The sequence below is a fragment of the Pseudorasbora parva genome, chromosome 8 (assembly GCF_024679245.1).
Source record: "Pseudorasbora parva isolate DD20220531a chromosome 8, ASM2467924v1, whole genome shotgun sequence".
NCBI lineage: Eukaryota > Metazoa > Chordata > Actinopteri > Cypriniformes > Gobionidae > Pseudorasbora > Pseudorasbora parva.
In genome coordinates, this window is record NC_090179.1 from 1,198,077 (window position 1) to 1,215,244 (window position 17,168).

The window sequence follows — 17,168 nt, forward strand, 5'->3', positions numbered from 1 at the left end:
GTGATTCCCTTACACACTAAAATACAGACCTTTTAAACTGGAATTCAAATTTCCATGCTTTATCCCAGTCCTGATCTCTATACACATGTAACATCTGCATTGGTTCCTCCGTCGAGCTGCTGTTCTAATCAGGGCACATTCAGCATGTTCAAAAGAGATCGGCAGCGAGATATCAATGTGAATATCCTCAAAGTGAACATCTGCAGGCTCAGGTGGCCTTTACATGTGGTCTGCTTCTGGAAAGTCACAATGTAAAGCAAGTATCAACCGTGTTATTGTCATCAAAGTGTCATTGTTACATGTTACATGTTGTTAGTATTAACTATAGCATAATTACAACACTAACCTACATGATATTACTCAGCACTTAAATATAAGAGAAATAAGAAATATAACTGTCAAAAGTGCTGTTGTGCTGAATATCAGATGTCGTGATTCAGCCATAAATCAGCACTCCTCATTGATGCAAACGTTCTATAAATACGCAATTAACATAACATAACACATGGTTTTGGTGAGTTCCTGCAAACGTAAAGAAGCTAAAGAATAAAGCTTTGCGTGTCTTTAAAAAAACAGACTAAAAACTGCTCTGTATCAGCATATGTGAGCGGATGGGCTTGTGTCTCCACTCTCATATGTTTCTATCCAACCTTGTGAATAGGCAAAACATTTGTATATGGCATAGAAAAACACACAAACACAGTATTTCCACCCCGTGTGTTCAATAATCTGCCCTGTTTAGTCAATCTGGCCCTTTGACCTTTAAACCAACATTTGAGATGCTGCGACACCATTGGTCCATTGGTCCAAGGCAAAGTCACATGAGGGTTTGAGGAATTTATTCAGGAAATGTGTTTCCATCATAGTTTATGCGCATATCTATCGTCACAATATTGCAATACAAAAATGCAACAATATGTATCATGGATAGGCACAATCTATATTGTGTATAGTTCACCCAGAATGAAAATGACTAAAATAGTATTATTGTCAGTACTACATTAAACTACTAGGCCTATATATAATGTTGAATATAATGTATAATAATGCAGTGAGGGAATATGTGTGGGTCCTGATAATGCCAAAGATGTTACCTGTCAAACTGGCCTTCCTTTTACCACATGTCCTAGAGTATCGCAATATGTTTTGAATGGTGACGTGAGGGCATCTTTACACCCCTAGTATATCTGCCTCAATTGAGTGCATGCATTATTTATGCTTCTTTATGCACATCTTGACTTGCTGTTTCCTCCAGCGTCCATCCCAAAATTTGCAAAAAAATATGTGGATGGAAACACAGCTGAACAGGGTGGGATGGAGGAATGAATAATGAATGATTAATGACCCATATTGGGGAGCATTTTGGGACATTAGGCTAATGCTATTTTGGTCAATATAGGCACAACATGTTCAGGCAGTATGACATGTTTGGACATGATAAGGCTAAATGTAAAGACTTTGGACAATAAGAACAACATTTGTGACCCTGGAGCACTTCATCAGTCCTGTGTCTCAGGGGTATATCTGTGGCAAAAGCCAACAATACATTGTATGGGTCAAAATTATCAATTTTTCTATTATGTCAAAAATCATTAGGATATTAAAGTGTTAGTTCACCCAAAAATGTAATAATTCTGTCATTAACTCCTCTCCCTAATGTCGTTCCACACCCGTAAGACCGCCGTTCATCTTCACACACAGTTTAAGATATTTTATATTTAGTCTGAGAGCGTATGCAAGTGTATGCACACTATACTGTCCATGTCCAGAAAGGGAATAAAAACATCATCACAGTAGTCCATATGAGACATCAGTGGGTTAATTAGAGTCTCTTGAAGCATCCAAAATACATTTGGGTCCAAAAATAACAAAAACTATGACTTTATTCAGCATTGGCTTCTCTTCCATAATACATGTATAATATATTTACAGTAGGACATTTATGTAAAGTTCCATGAAGATATTGTGTAAATGTCCTACCGTAAATAAATGTATTATTAGTAGTAATATGCATTGCTAAAGACTTCATTTGGACAACTTTAAAGGAGATTTTCTCAATATTTAGATTTTTAGAATAGCTATATCTCGGCCAAATATTGTCCTAACGAACCATACATCAATGGAAAGCGTATTTATTCAGTTTTCATGCTTTTCCAGAGTACTCTTATGACTGATTTTGTGGTCCAGTGTCATATATTTGGGCAATGTATTACTGTGCATTGTTTTAGGGTGACCTGCATTGATCTTGGGCGTCACGTTCAGCGTCATTCGTGTCCATCCCCGGCGGGTTTGGGCACGCAGATGCAGCGCAAGCGCACACGCACACGCACTCGGTGGCAGATGCTGTCTATCTAGGCAGCTCAGTAGGTGTTGAGACAGCTCCTCAGAGGGAGGGTTTGTGTTATCTCGTCTGGGGCTGGAGAGCCGCCCGCCGGGGTGCTTAGAAGCAGCGGAGATCCGCCATGACTTACACCGCGCACGGTCACCGCTCCCCCGCGTCTGGAGTAACCTCGAGCCGTGTTCCGCCGTCCTGCCACAGAAACATGTCCTGAGACTGAGGAGAGCCGGCAGAGAAGATGACCGTAAGTTCTGCTCCTAATGTCCGTGGGCTGGTCTTAAGGGACTCACCTAGCTCGGCTGGTTGGTGATTTCATTGAAATATGCAGAAGAATCGGAGAGTTTGAGCTGGTTCCAGTGAGTGAAGCCTGTGAGATGTGTGTTTCTTGCGTTAACAGGAGGGTGTGAGGACTGTTTTAGAAACATGACATCATTCCACACTGAGACTGAGAGCGTTTAAACATTGCCTGTGATCAGACGAGAGCTACTGTAATGTCGATTAGATTTAAAGACGATTGATAAAACTGTCAATAAACACACGCGCATCTGTGTGAACGCGTGACAGAGTGTGAAATGAATGATATCAGTGCCCGGGCATCATTACAGAACTGAATGACTCCAGTGACATGGGCTGCGCGCGCCCGTGTGTAACCACCACAGCTGTTTCTAACACGGTAATGTTCGTGTTCAGTCACTTTAAACAATCACTTATATGCAAATCAGAGAATAAAACGCGATGGACGGAGAGCGCGGGTGTTCAGAGCATTAGTGTTAAAAGGCCGGTGCCTCGTGAGATTAAAGCTCTGATCTCGACAAATCACGCGAGGACTCAGAATGTCTTAAGTGTTGATGTAAGGGCATTTATTTTATAATTCATCAAGTCTCATAATGGGCAGGGTTTGATAGATGAACGAAATGTTTTACATGATGCAATATTTCATTCAGAGGCTTAATGTGTTCAGATTTAAATAGTAGGTTTTTTTTAAATAATATTGTACTATAGCAATTATATATATATATATATATATATATATATATATATATATATATATATATGTATGTATGTATGTATGTGTGTGTAGTGCGTGCGTGCGTGTGTAAGCTTTTGATTGTTGACAATTTTGGTAACACTTTATTTTACAGCGTCTCACGGGTATATTTGTGCTAATAGCCATGAATTATATTGTATGGGTCAAAATGATCCATTTTGTTTTATGCCAAAAATCATTAGGATATTAAGTAAAGATCATGTTCCATGAAGATATTTTGTAAATGTCCCACTGTAGATATATCATTAATGTATTATTAGTAGTAATATGCAATGCTACGTTCTTCATTTGGAGATTTTCTCAATATTTAGATTTTTTTGCACCCTCAGATTCCAGATTTTAGTCGTAACTCGGCCAAATATTGTCCTAACAATCCACATCAATGGAAAGCTTATTTATTCAGCTTTCAGATAATCCATAAACCTCAATTTCAAAAAATGGACCCTTATAACAGGTTTTGTGGTCAAGGGTCACATTTGTTAAATGTACTTATCATAGTAATGACATGAAATATGCATATGGAACTTATCCTCAACCGAAAAAATGATGTTACACTTTATTCTTCAGTCATTGTTACACGTTACGTGTACTTACTGTAGTAATGACAATAAATGATGCATAATTACATGCAAATATACTCAACCTAATACATCTGTACACAAATCTCAAAACGTATATTTACCCTATATTTGTATAATTACAGCTTAAAATAAAGTGTAACCCTTATTTTCTTTAACATCTTGAAAAATACAAACACATAAAAAAATCAAAACCAAACTGAAATTGTAGCTTCATTACATTATGATTGCAAACAATAAAATACACTTATGAACATTAAGACTCTAAGAGTCACCGAATGATGGAGGTAGATTTGTGTTCTCACGAGGACAGATATTATGGTGACAGATCTTGTCCTTCTGACTTATCTCCACCCATTTTTTTATGTAAAAATATGTTTATGGTGTTTAGATGAAACAGCCGTTCCTGCATGAGCCCATAGTATCACAGCCATTCACTTCCCATTATTTCTCTATCCACTATCGTGTGTGTGTGTCTTTGTGTGTCTCAGGCTATCTTTCCATTCATAACTTCAGTGGCGTATTGTATTGTTTTGTATTTTTCAGTTGTTCCATGTGTAATAATGCTCCATATAGCTGGTCTGAAGGAGTCTAATTCTCGATTGTGTGGCACTGAAAGTCAAACCCCACACGTCCTGTACAGGTGAAGGGTCACTCAGAGAGGTTGGTCAGGAAGCGTGGGTTCGGGAAGGAAGTCCCATGTGGCGTCAGCTGTTTTTGTGTGTTCGCTTTCAGGGGCCAAACACAGTCCTGACAAAATGTAAGGACTGCTTCCCTCTGAAATTGGTTTAGTTGATTTATTGGCGTGACCAAATAAAATAACAGCAACAGCGCCCTCTAGCTCCAGAAACGAGTGAGATTTGGCATGTGTCCTCAGATGCCCCTGTTCTAGAGATTTGAACCACACGAGAGCTGAACTAACACCTTCCTGAGAACACAACCTAACACAAACAAACACCTTATACATGTATGATGTTGGGAAATAATATAATATTATATTACTATTTACAGTTTTTACAAAAACGTGTTCTGTCATAGGAGCTCAAAATTTATCAGAAATTACTACTCTGCTTTGCTGTTCTTCCTCCCCCTTGTATCTACACTTGTCCCTCGTCTCTGTGATGCTGTAATTCTTGTTATTTCTTAATATGAACCTGCAATCAATCAAAATCTATTGAGCAGTCAGTTCTGTTCAGCACAATGTTCAGGGCCATACATTTTGTTCATTGTACAGTATACAGCCTACAATGCACTGCACATCTCATTTGTTTTTAATCAATGGCATTGTGTTCTCCATTTGTATGTGATTGTTGCCCCTGGAGTTTACCCATATGTATGGCATGTGCATTACAGTGCAGAATGTGTCTTGAGAATGTGTTTAGCGTTTACATTACAGTGAGATCTGCACATTGTGTTTTACCGCATGTGAAATGGTTTAAGGTATTGAAAACGAGTTTAGGCAACTGAGAACTTTGTTCAGCCAATGGGTGTTTTAGCAATTGAGAAAACTGTTATTAAACATATTTTAACAGTAATTTAACTCTGCTCTGATGCAACTGTCACAAACAAGGACATTTCTAGAATTCAATTCATACTTGATATCTGTAAATAATATCATGTTATTTGAGATAACCCATAATAATCAATGCTATTAGACACATGTTGCATTATAGTGTAACTTGCATCTATGCACTTTTATCCAAAGTAACTCAAGATACACATTTGACCAGTTGTTGCTTCCCCTGGGAATCAAACCCATTACCTTGCATCATGGTCTACAGTTTGGGCTACAGGAAGGCTTCATTAATTAACTAACTTTATCTAGGGTCTAGGTTATCACATCCCTTGTGTTCCTGCTTTGAGGGTGTTTTATTTTAGAAACCGATGGAATGACTCCAGATTGATCAGACTCCTGCACCATTACCTTGTCAGTGAAGGACCAAGACTGTCCTGGTGTCTATGTAGAAGACACATAATATAAATTAGTATGGGTCATGGCTAAAGCAATCTCCTATCTGCCAAACCATCTGATGACTCAAAGAACCTGGTATTAAGATGTGCTTTGGCCGATTGGCTCAGAAGTGGATGACAGGTGACAGCTGTCCAAATACAGGTGTAAACGGAGTCTGAAACGTTTTGAGCTTGTCCACTTTCATCCACTTCCAAAAGGTGGTTAAAACACTCATGTGATCAAATGCACTCAAACAGCCACTAAAAGATCCACAACTCTCCTCCAACTGACATAACTTGTAAACACTATGGGAAGTGCATTAGCCAGACGGGACTTAAACTTTTTTCAGCTGAAGACCCCAGCTGCTCTCTGTATGTTTTTTCCTTGTCTCCGTTCGCGTTTCTATGTATTTTCTATATAAATTGTGTAAGCTTATTTTGTCAATTAGATTGAGAGATCTGAAAAAGCCCATACATTTACCCGCCCCATAGACCGAAGAAATAAGGACAGAAGTGTCTGAAAGTGGACAAAAGAGATGGATTAAAACACCAGGTGTAAACGGGAATGTGTCTCCCTCATCGACTTCAGATCGACACATCTTAATACCAGCTGTAAACGGGGCCAAAATTCATTTGGTAACTTTTTGTCAGGGGTGTCTGATCTGAGTTTGAAAAATGTTACTTGACAGAAAATTCAAAAAGGCTGAATCAGGCTCTAGATTCAGGGCCGTGTCCCAATTTTCTTGCGCAGATGCTCAGGTTTGCTTGCTATGGAGCTTGCATCAGTACAGCTCATACAGGACACATATCAGCCACAAAGCTAAAGTAACAAATGGGATACACTGCGGTCTGGTAGAATCGCTGACATTACGTGCACACTTACCGCTTCATTTGGGACACGGCTAAGGATTATAGCCTTTATGATTGATAGGACAACATCAAATAGGCAAATGTATTGATTATAGCAGTGTTTCACAACCCTGTTTCTGGAGGCACACTAACACTGTTGCTAATCAAACACACCAAAATCCACTCATTAGCTCATTAGTAGACACTCCAAGACCTGAAATATATGGGTCAGATAAGGGAGACATACAAAATGTGCACTGTTGTGTGCCTGCAGGAACAGGGTTGGGAAACACTGGATTATAGCACCAACATGAGGCCAATTGTCATACAACTTGGATCATGGCCACTTGTAGACACTTTGCATGTACAAATCATATTTCATGTATTTCAAAGTTCTGCAGTTACACTCTTAAAAATAAAAGTTCTTTATTGGCATGGATGTTCTAAGAAGAACATTTAACATCCATTAAAACTTGCCAGTCAACATGAAATTGTTAATTTAAGAAATGTTCCTTGAATGGTTCCTCCAGGACAGGTTAGAGAACCCCCACTTCTATGGCATTGATGTGAAACCCCTTTATTTTTCAGAGTTTACTAATGTACATTTGCTGGGTGGATGTGTGTGCATGCCAGAGTTGAATTTGGGACCGTGTTACCAAAATTGATGATATCTGTTATGTACAGTCTCAATGACCAAATATTTTAGAGATGAAAACAGATGTAGAGCTCAAAAGATTGAAATACACTTGAGATTATTCTGCTGTATAGACACCCGTTGTGTGCGTTTACATGCACGTTCTTAAGCCGATTATACCTAATAAGCCGACAATGAACATGTTCATGTAAATGCGGTAAACTGTTTTCTTTTATCGGAGTATGGTCATAAACGGCGTAAGCATAAACCGGTCGGGACCGGTAGTTTTTTGCCTCTTACCTCGATTTTGGGCTGCATGTAAACGCATTAACCTGCTTTCTGTCGGCTTATTGAAGTGCGCATGTGTGATAGGTGACAAAAACGTAAACTTAGAGCAGATTTAAACACATCCAGACAGAGCGAGCTAGCATTTTGCCCCAGAACATTGTAAAGATGTGTTCTCATCTCATGCAGCAGAAGTAGAAGAGGTTCACTCAGAACGCTGCATGAGGGATAATATGAGCCATAAATCTCCCGCTGACCCACTTTATTTAACATCACAACTGACGTAACATTTGAAAAACTTAGAGTTAGATACGGACATTATTATTTTTGATGTCACTACAAGGAAATAACCCGGTTTATTAATAAAGTCATGTAAAAATGGTTTACTTGCGTTGTCAGTTTACTGGTTTGTATGTAAACGGGGAAAACTGATTATTTCAATAAGCTGATATTTGTGAGATATCAGCTTACTGTGTGCATTTAAACGCGCTCATTGACTAGTGAATATGGTGATTAATACAACTAGTTTGGAATTTGGAATTTGGCTGTAACGTATGCATGCACTTGATAATATTGTCTTTATAATAACGTTGAAAAATTACACAAAGTTGTATGTTTTCCAAAGTATGTAATGTGTTTTGTCTGTGTCTCAGGATTACCGGGAGGATGGCATGGATCTGGGCAGCGATACTTCCAGCCGCTCCAGCTCTGAGTCCAACTCCAACAAGGTGACGCCATGTTCTGAGTACAAGTCCTCTCCCAGTCTGGAGCTGGCCGGACTAGAGGATTATGAGGAGGACGAGGACTACCAGCAGTACAAGAAGAGGGTGCTGGTGGACTGGGAGAGGGAGTACGGTGGGAATTATGCAGACAACCAACATCAGGACTTCAGCCAGACCGAAGTGTTACACGACTCTATTAACAGCCGCAGCCTGGCAGAGGAGCTCCAGAGCATCAAAACGCCCGCTGCCCCTCTCACAGGTCACGCCGCCACCTCCGTGCCCGAGGAGCTAAAGCAGAACGGCAATGCCATAGTGCCTGGCGACCACCCCCTGTCGCCCCTCGAGGGTAAGACTTTGGGCAAAGCCGGCCACAGGAGTGTCGTCAAAGGACCTGAAGGTGCTGAGGTCGGAGGTGGGATCGGGCTGGGACGATACAGAGAAGAATGTGTGGAGGAAAGCCAACTTCCAGCCATGGACTGGGCGGCTCTGGAAAGACACTTGGCGGGCCTGCAATTCAGAGAGCAACAGAACCACAACCACGGCCTGATCCGGACCAACTCCACCAACGTGAGTCCACACAGGTCATTGATGCTGCTGGAGAGCATGCAAAGTTAATGTCTGCTGGGTCGATTCTGGTTCACATCTACTTAAATGTGAAGTGTTTCAATACTTTCTAGTACAGGGGTGCCCAGTCCTGTCCCTGAGATCTACCTTCTGCAATGTTCAGCTCTGAGCCTGACCAAACACAACTGAAGCAGCTAATTGAGAGTTTTTACACGAAAACAATGGACCCTGTTTAAAAGAAGACAATGTTGTCAAAACCCTGTTCACACTGAACTAAGAAAATTACTAAAAGGCTGTTTTATGCATGTCAGGCTAGTAGTTGATGTCCCTTTGTCAAGGACATCACCGTTTTCACAGATTCACGTTTTTGTTGTTTACATGGGGGTGGTAAAGATATCGTTTTCAAAAGTTTTCAAAAGCTTGTGTTTTCAGGCATCCAAAGTGCATTTTCGTGTAAATGAACGCATGAAAAGTCTCTGGCCGTGTTAAAGACCGGTGTATTGGGTAAGGGTTGGATGTGAACTCTGCAGGTACAGGTAGATCTCCAGGAACCGGATCGGGCAATGCTGTTCCCTTTCAGTCAGTACACTACAAGTTACGTTAGTACTGACGAAATGGGGGTTTCGCTTAGAAAGCCAGCTGCCTTCAATCTCAATCAAACGATCCAATAACATGGAAATGTCATGGGTCTGCGGAATTTGCCTAATGCAAGCCCGCGCCACAGCATGGGTATAAATGCCGTTGCATAGCAGTCACGCATTTATGTTTCTGCTTCTGAGCCGAGTTCAAACTTGCCTATCTTAGAGATCTTCTCTTCAAGACGAGTATCTCCCCAGAGTGTTGAGGTGATGGCGCATTCCAGCGGGTTCCACATTCCTGTCGATCTGTGCAGTGGTCTGTGCAGGTCTGTGTGTTCACCCTGGGCGTCTCAGCAATCTGCTTAAGTAAAAGCTCCTCACAAAAAGAGCTGCACGTGGCACGTTTTTTAAAAACGTCTCGCCTGTGCTCTGTTCCTGGGTGTGGTTGGCTGGTTAGTCCGTTTGACGGGCATGAGCGCTGCTTGGTATGCTTGGGCTGCTGAATGCATGCTGAGCGGGCGTTCATGGATGCGTCATATTCCCACTGCGGGAATATGACCATCGCAGTGTTGAGATCGAGACTCGGTGAACTCCATGCTGGAGGGAGAGCCCCCTCTACAACACCCCAATCTGATGTCTCCGCGAGAGGCAGCACTTTTGCTGGTGGTCAGGGTGATCTAAGGGTAACAGTGTGGAGCAACCCGCCGCACGTGCCTCGGGCCACACCCCCTCCGCAACACTGCCCGTGGTGCTTCCGGATGAAAGTGCTGGTGTTTCCCAGCCTGGGCCCAGTGTCTCATTCGGGTTTCCAGCGGACGACGCCATGATGATCACTGCATCTCAAGTGGGGCTTGATTCCTCTGGAAATGAGGATTCGGCTGTGTTGCCTCCCTCGGGAGTGCCAGCATTGCCCGAGTCTGATCCAGAGCTAATTGCCATGCTAGCCCGGGCAGCCGAGAGCATCGGGCTTGAGTGGAATCCTTTGCCATGTCCCGAGGGCTCAAGGCTCGATGATTGGTATTTGGGGGTGGCCCGCGCCGAGTGTGCCCGCCAGCCTCCAGTGACTTTATTTCCTGAGGTGATTAAGAGGTGTCGAAGTCATGGACGGCTCCATTGTTTTATCACAACCGCTCTGCAGCTGCTTCCGCCTTCACTGCGCTCAATGGGGCTGTGGCTAAAGGGTACACTGGGGTTCCCCCTGTGGAGCATTCTGTTGCGATGCAACTGTGTCCACAGAGCGCCACCATGTGGCGTGGCGACCCAAAGCACCCCACTAAAGCCTGTAGGTTCTCAGCCACGCTTGTGGGTAAGGCCTATAGAGCTGCGGGGCAGGCCGCGTACACTTTGCATTCGATGGCAATCCTTCAAGTCCAGCAGGCGAAGGTGCTCAGAGATATGCACGAGCGCAGTGCTGACCCTGCATTTATGCAGGAGCTGTGGGCGGCCACCGACCTCACTCTATGGGCGACGAAGGTGACCAACCTGGCCGAGATGCGTGAGGCTGACAGGACACGGTTTCTGAACGCCCCCATCTCCCAGGCTTGGCTATTCGGCCGGGCTGTCGAGGACTTTGCCCAACAGTTCTCGGACACTCAGAGACAGACTGAGGCAATCAAGCACATCCTGCCCTGGCGGCCAGCTGCTGCGCCCTTTCTGGCGCCGACCCAGGTGCCTCAGTCTGCTCTCCGCCGAGGCCGCCCTCCTGCGGCACCCGCCCCTCCCGCTCGGCCACAGCAGCAGCCTTCACCCAGGAGGGGGGCCGGGGGAGAATCTTTTGTTCCAAAACACCCAACCCACTGCTGGCCCCCAAAAAGGGTCCGACGGCACCCCTTTGTTGGTTAAAGATAGAACCGAATCACTCCCCTCCGAGCCCCAAGAGGGCGCGACTGGCAGTGTGTGCCGCCTCAGTGCCTGACCTCTCTCGGTCTCCTCTGTCGCCAGCCCACTCCCAGTCGAGACCCCCACAGGATGCTCCGCCTCCCCTGGTCTCCACTGGCAGGACGTGGCACTCGACCCCGCCTACCATCCGGGCCGCTTCCATGCCTCCTGGGTCTGGGCCGGTCGTTCCGCTTTGCTGCCCAACGCCGGGTACGCCAGTTCAGTTTTGGGGGCCTGGCTAGAGCTCCCCAAGCTTCCAACTGCACCATCAGGCTCGACTATGCGATTCAGTTCGCACAATCTCCTCCCTGCTTTTGGGGAGTCCGCTATACGTTGGTGGGATGCAATGCCCCTGTCCTGCATGCAGACATCGTCACCCTACTGGCGAAGGGTGCCTTTGAGATCGTCCCTCCGGCTGAGATGAAGTCCGGCTTCTACAGCCCTTACTTCATTGTAATCAAGAAAGGCGGTGGTTTACGGCCAATCCTGGACCTGCGCATCTTGAACCGAACCCTACTTCCCTTCAAGATTTTGACAGCCAAACGCATTTTCGAATGCGTTCGTCCACGCGATTGGTTTGCAGCGATCGACCTGAAGGACGCGTACTTTCATGTCTCCATACTTCCTCCACACAGACTGTTTCTTCGATTTGCCTTCGAGGGGAGAGCATACCAGTATGCCGTACTCCCATTCGGGCTGGCCCTGTCTCCTCGCATCTTTACGAAGGTCGTCGAGGCAGCCCTAGTGCCACTCAGGCAACTCTAGGTTCGCATCCTGAATTATCTCGATGACTGGCTCATCCTCAGCCACTCGCGGCAGCAGGTTTGCAAACACAGGGACTTGGTTCTCCACCATCTTGCCCGTCTGGGCCTTCGGGTCAACTAAGAAAAGAGCAAACTCTGCCCAGTGCAGAGGATCTCTTTTCTTGGTATGGAGATCGACTCAGTTGCCATGTCCGCGCGGCTTATGAGTGAGTGCGCGCAGTCTCTGCTGGCCTGCCTTCGTCAAATCGGACGCAGGAACGTGGTCCCACTGAAACTTTTTCAGAGGTTCCTGGGGCATATGGGACCCGTAGCCGCAGTAACGCCGCTCGGGTTGCTCCATATGAGACCGCTTCAGCACTGGATTCGCGACCGAGTCCCGAGGTGGGCATGGCAACACGGCACACGGCACACTCCGGGTACAAGTGACCTCGACCTGCCGCCAAACCTTCACCCCCGTGGAGGAACCTCCAGTTTCTACGTGTGGGAATTCCCTTAGAACTAGTTTCCAGGCATGTTGTTGTATCCACGGATGCCTCTGCCATGGGCTGGTTTGCCATGTGCAATGGTCATGCTGCCGCTGGGGCCTGGAAAGAGCCCCAGCATCTGTGGCCTATCAATTGCCTCGAGTTGCTGGCCGTACGTCTTGCCCTGCACCGCTTTTGAGCCCTGCTCAAGGACAGGCTAGTACTGGTCCGATCAGACAACACGGCGACAGTAGCGTACATCAACCACCAAGGTGGTCTACGCTCCCGCCGCATGTCGCAACTCGCCCGCCACCTCTTGTTATGGAGTCAGAAGCATCTGAGGTCGCTTCGTGCCATTTATGTCCCCAGGGAACTGAACCGTGTGGCCGACGAGCTGTCGCGGTTTCAGCCTCTGCCGGGGGAATGGAGGCTCCCTCCCCAAGCGGTTCAGCTGATATGGGACGAGTTTGGCGAATCACAGATAGATCTGTTGCCTCCCACGACACGACCATTGCTGCTGGTACTATTCCCGGACCCTCGGCACGGATGCACTAGCGCACAGCTGGCCCCAGGGCCTACGCAAGTATGCGTTTCCCCCAGTGAGCCTTCTCGCACAGCTCATGCGCAAGATCAGGGAGGACAAGGAGCAGGACCGAACTCATACTCCTTGCTACAGCACTTCCCTGGCCTATTACTCTGAGGAAGGACCTCCTTTCTCAGAGGGGGCACCGTATGGCACCCACATCCCGACCTCTGGAACCTCCACGTGTGGCTCCTGGACGGGACGCGGCAGGTTTGAGTGGTTTACCACCACCGCTGGTCGCCACTATCACTTCACCGAGGGCCTCGTCCACAAGACGGGCCTCTGCTTTGAAGTGGAACCTCTTCATCACCTGGTGTGCTTCTCGAGGAGAAGATCCCACCAAATGCCCGATTGGGTCCGTGCTCTCCTTCCTCCAGGAAGGGCTGGAGAGAAGGCTGTCTCCCTCCACCCTCAAGGTCTATGTGGCGGCAATAGCTGCTCACCATGACCTGCTGGAAGCAAGAACGGTGGGACAGCACGACCTGGTCCGCAGGTTCCTCAGGGGGGCAAGAAGGTTAAATCCACCTCGCACCTTTAAGGTACCCTCTTGGGACCTCGCAGTGGTCCTAACTGCCCTGCGTATGGCTCCCTTCGAGCCTCTGCAGACAAGGGAGCTTAAGTTCCTGTCGATGAAGACAGCGCTCCTTGTTGCTCTGGCGTCAATCAAGAGGGTAGGAGACCTGCAGGCATTCTCGGTTGACGAAGCTTGCCTGGAATTCGGGCCGGCTAACTCTCACGTGATCCTGAGACCCCGGCCTGGATATGTGCCCAAGGTTCCTACCACTCCCTTCAGGGACCAGGTGGTGAACCTGCAAGATCTGCCCTTGGAGGAGGCAGACCCAGTATCGGCACTGCTCTGTCCAGTACACGCCCTTCCCACTTACGTAGACAGGACGCGGTGCTTCAGGACCTCAGACCAGCTCTTTGTCTGTTACGGAGGGAAGCAGAAAGGGAAGGCTCTCTCCAAGCAGAGGCTGTCCCACTGGATAGTGGACGCCATTAGCCTGGCTTACCAGGTTCAGGGCTTGCCATGCCCCCTTGGGGTCAAAGGGCACTCCACTAGGAGCATAGCTGCCTCTTGGGCGTTAGCGTGCGGCGCCTCGCTGACAGACATTTGTAGAGCTGTCGTCACGTGTATTCTCCACGGTAAGTCTCCTTGAGCACGTGTCTTCCCTTGGCAAGACCCTTGCCACCCCTGGGGTTGAAAAACTTTTCCACCTGCGGCTGGATACTCCAGGTTCTTCCATATGCATCCCAGACGTGGGTCATACGTGTATTCCTAAGTCTTCCCTATGGGTAGGCGCTGTGATGCTGGAAGCCCAGGATGCTGGAAGACAGCACTGTGGCTTGATTAGACTGGACCCCCATTTTATCAGTACTGACGTAACTCGTAGTGTACTGACTGAAAGGGAACGTCTCGGTTACGTATGTAACCCTTGTTCCCTGAAGGAAGGGAACGGAGACGTTAAATCCTCATGCCACATCTGCTGTGCCGTTGGGATGGCCGGGGTGGTAGGCCTTGGCTCCTCAGCAGGTAACATAAATGCGTGACTGCTATGCAACACCGTTTGTACCCACGCTGTGGGGCGGGCTTGCATTAGGCAAATTCTGCAGACCAATGACATTTCCATGACATTGGATCGTTTTGATTGAGATTGAAGGCAGCTGGCTTTCTAAGCAAAACCCCCATTTCGTCAGTACTGACATAACGTCTCCATTCCCTTCCTTCAGGGAACGTAACCGAGACGTTTGAGTATGTGATCTCTAGAACAAAAAACGGTTATACTAGTAATTCAGTCTGAATTTAGATGATTTTCACCTTACCATGTCTAGATTACATTTCACTCAAAGTAATTGTAATTTTGCAGTATATGTGAATGTAGTGAAGTAGAGTGAGGGGTGATGGTGATGGTCTTTTCCTTACAAATCTGAGCTGGAAATCCAAAAAATGTTGGTTTATTAGCACCTTGACTAGTTGGGTTTATGCTGTACATCCCACTGGATGAGGATCGAAAATTATGTGGGAGAAAATATGGATGCGTGACAGCTGGAGCAGTTCATCAGTCCTGCGTCTCACGGGTATAGACCCTTTTACTGTTTGTATACAATGATGACGTAGCAACGTATGCGCGCGCATTTTGGCAACAAACTGTGGCAAGAATCAGCAGCATGTCAAGCTACGTGAGCGGATTAAGCAACACAAACCGAGAAAGTTATTTTAAAAAGTTGACTTTATCAAATGGTATTCGGCTACCAGATCCGCGAACTATAGTGGAGTGGATAGAAGATGTTAGCAGATGGCCAGATATAACTTAGTGGTCGGATATATACGTATTTAGTTGAGAAACCGAGCGTGTACACCCGAGACAAGCATATAAATCACTGGATGCTTATGAATACGCTGTCTGTGGGCATGTAAGTTACAGAATGTCCAATACAATTTTCTACATTTATTCTTATCCTTCACACAGACATACATTTATCATTGTCCTTACATTTTATGTTATTGATTCGTGTCGACACTTCTGTTTAAAGTTTAATTTTGTAATGCTATAACGTTAGTACTTTAATAGCAACTATGTTGCTTGCATACATTTCTCAGATGGTTATTTTGCAATTAAACTATTAATAAAATTACAAATGAAGTTGATAAGTACTGTGATTATTGATATGATAATCTGGGGGTGGGGGTACATTATACACACCAGTGGCAGCCAATGTTGGGAGGTTTATTATAAATAATTAAGTTTCAAGTGCAGTAAATGTTTTACAAATGATTTTTTTATGCAAGCATTTTTATGTCTTCGTTCCAATCAATGCATTTAATCGCCTGCGTACCGCCGGTTCTTCTGAAACGGCCGTGATCCTGTCAGAATTCTATAAAACTTAAGCCCATTGGTGGAATAGCGATTAGTGCAACCAAAAACGCAACAGCCAGATGCTGGGAATACATTTTGATGCTGGGAAACCGTTTTGATAAACTTTCGGAGTTGCTCATACGTTAGAACCACTAGGGAACAACACCACTTCCGTTGCCAAAATGCGCGCGCAACTCTTTGATCACGTGCGCTGTAAAAGGGTCTATATCTGTGCCAATAGCCAACTATACATTGTTTGGATCAAAATTATCAATTTTTCATTTATGCAAAAAATCATTAGGATATGAAGATTATGTTCCATGAAGATATTGTGTAAATTGCCTACCATAAAAAAAAAAAAAAATATATATATATATATATATATATATATATATATATATATATATATATATATATATATATATATATATATAAATTATTATTAGTAGTAGTAAATGCATTGCTAAGGACTTAATTTCGACAACTTTTAAGGAGATTTTCTCAATATTTATGATTTTTTGTTGCACCCTCAGATTCCAGATTTTAGTTTTATCTCACCAAATAGTGTCCAAACAATCCACATCAATGGAAAGCTTATTTATTCAGTTTCCATGTGATGTACAAATCTGGTCCAGGGTCACATATAGACATAGAGTTTGTGCTTTTACTGTTGGTGTAGTGGCAGTGATCGACTATCTTAATTACATTATAGCATGTGTTTGATTTAACACAGGCAAACTGAATCCAATTGGCTTTGTAACAAAGGAGTGGCAAACTGTACTCTCATGCCTTTATAACATTTGATTTCTTCTGTGGGACACAAAAGAGGATGTTTTGAACTGTTGACCATACAATGAAAGTCAATGTGGTCCAAAACAACATTAGACACCAATGATTTTCAATGAATGGATAAAAACAATTTAGTAGTGAACTGCTGCTGGTAAAGTACTTATAAAAAGTGTGTGTGTGTGTGTGTGTGTGTGTGTGTGTGTGTGTGTGTGTGTGTGTGTGTGTGTGTGTGTGTGTGTGTGTGCTCAACAGATGGCGCTGCTGTAGAGTGATAAAATGATCAGAT

At 44.9% G+C, this 17,168-nt stretch overlaps 1 protein-coding gene across 2 annotated transcripts in view; it reads left to right on the forward strand.

Moving 5' to 3' along the window:
* The window catches only part of schip1 (schwannomin interacting protein 1), a 393,923-nt gene that overhangs the window by 296,600 nt on the left and 80,155 nt on the right, over positions 1-17,168 (forward strand). Inside the window, exons 1-2 of one of the 2 annotated variants that reach the window (XM_067449920.1) lie at positions 2,328-2,582; positions 8,336-8,971. In XM_067449920.1, coding sequence (XP_067306021.1) covers positions 2,577-2,582; positions 8,336-8,971 — 642 coding nt within the window. In that variant the 5' untranslated portion in view covers positions 2,328-2,576. Of the gene's footprint in view, positions 1-2,327; positions 2,583-8,335; positions 8,972-17,168 lie in introns of those variants that run through there. The other variant, XM_067449919.1, reaches the window with a different exon arrangement.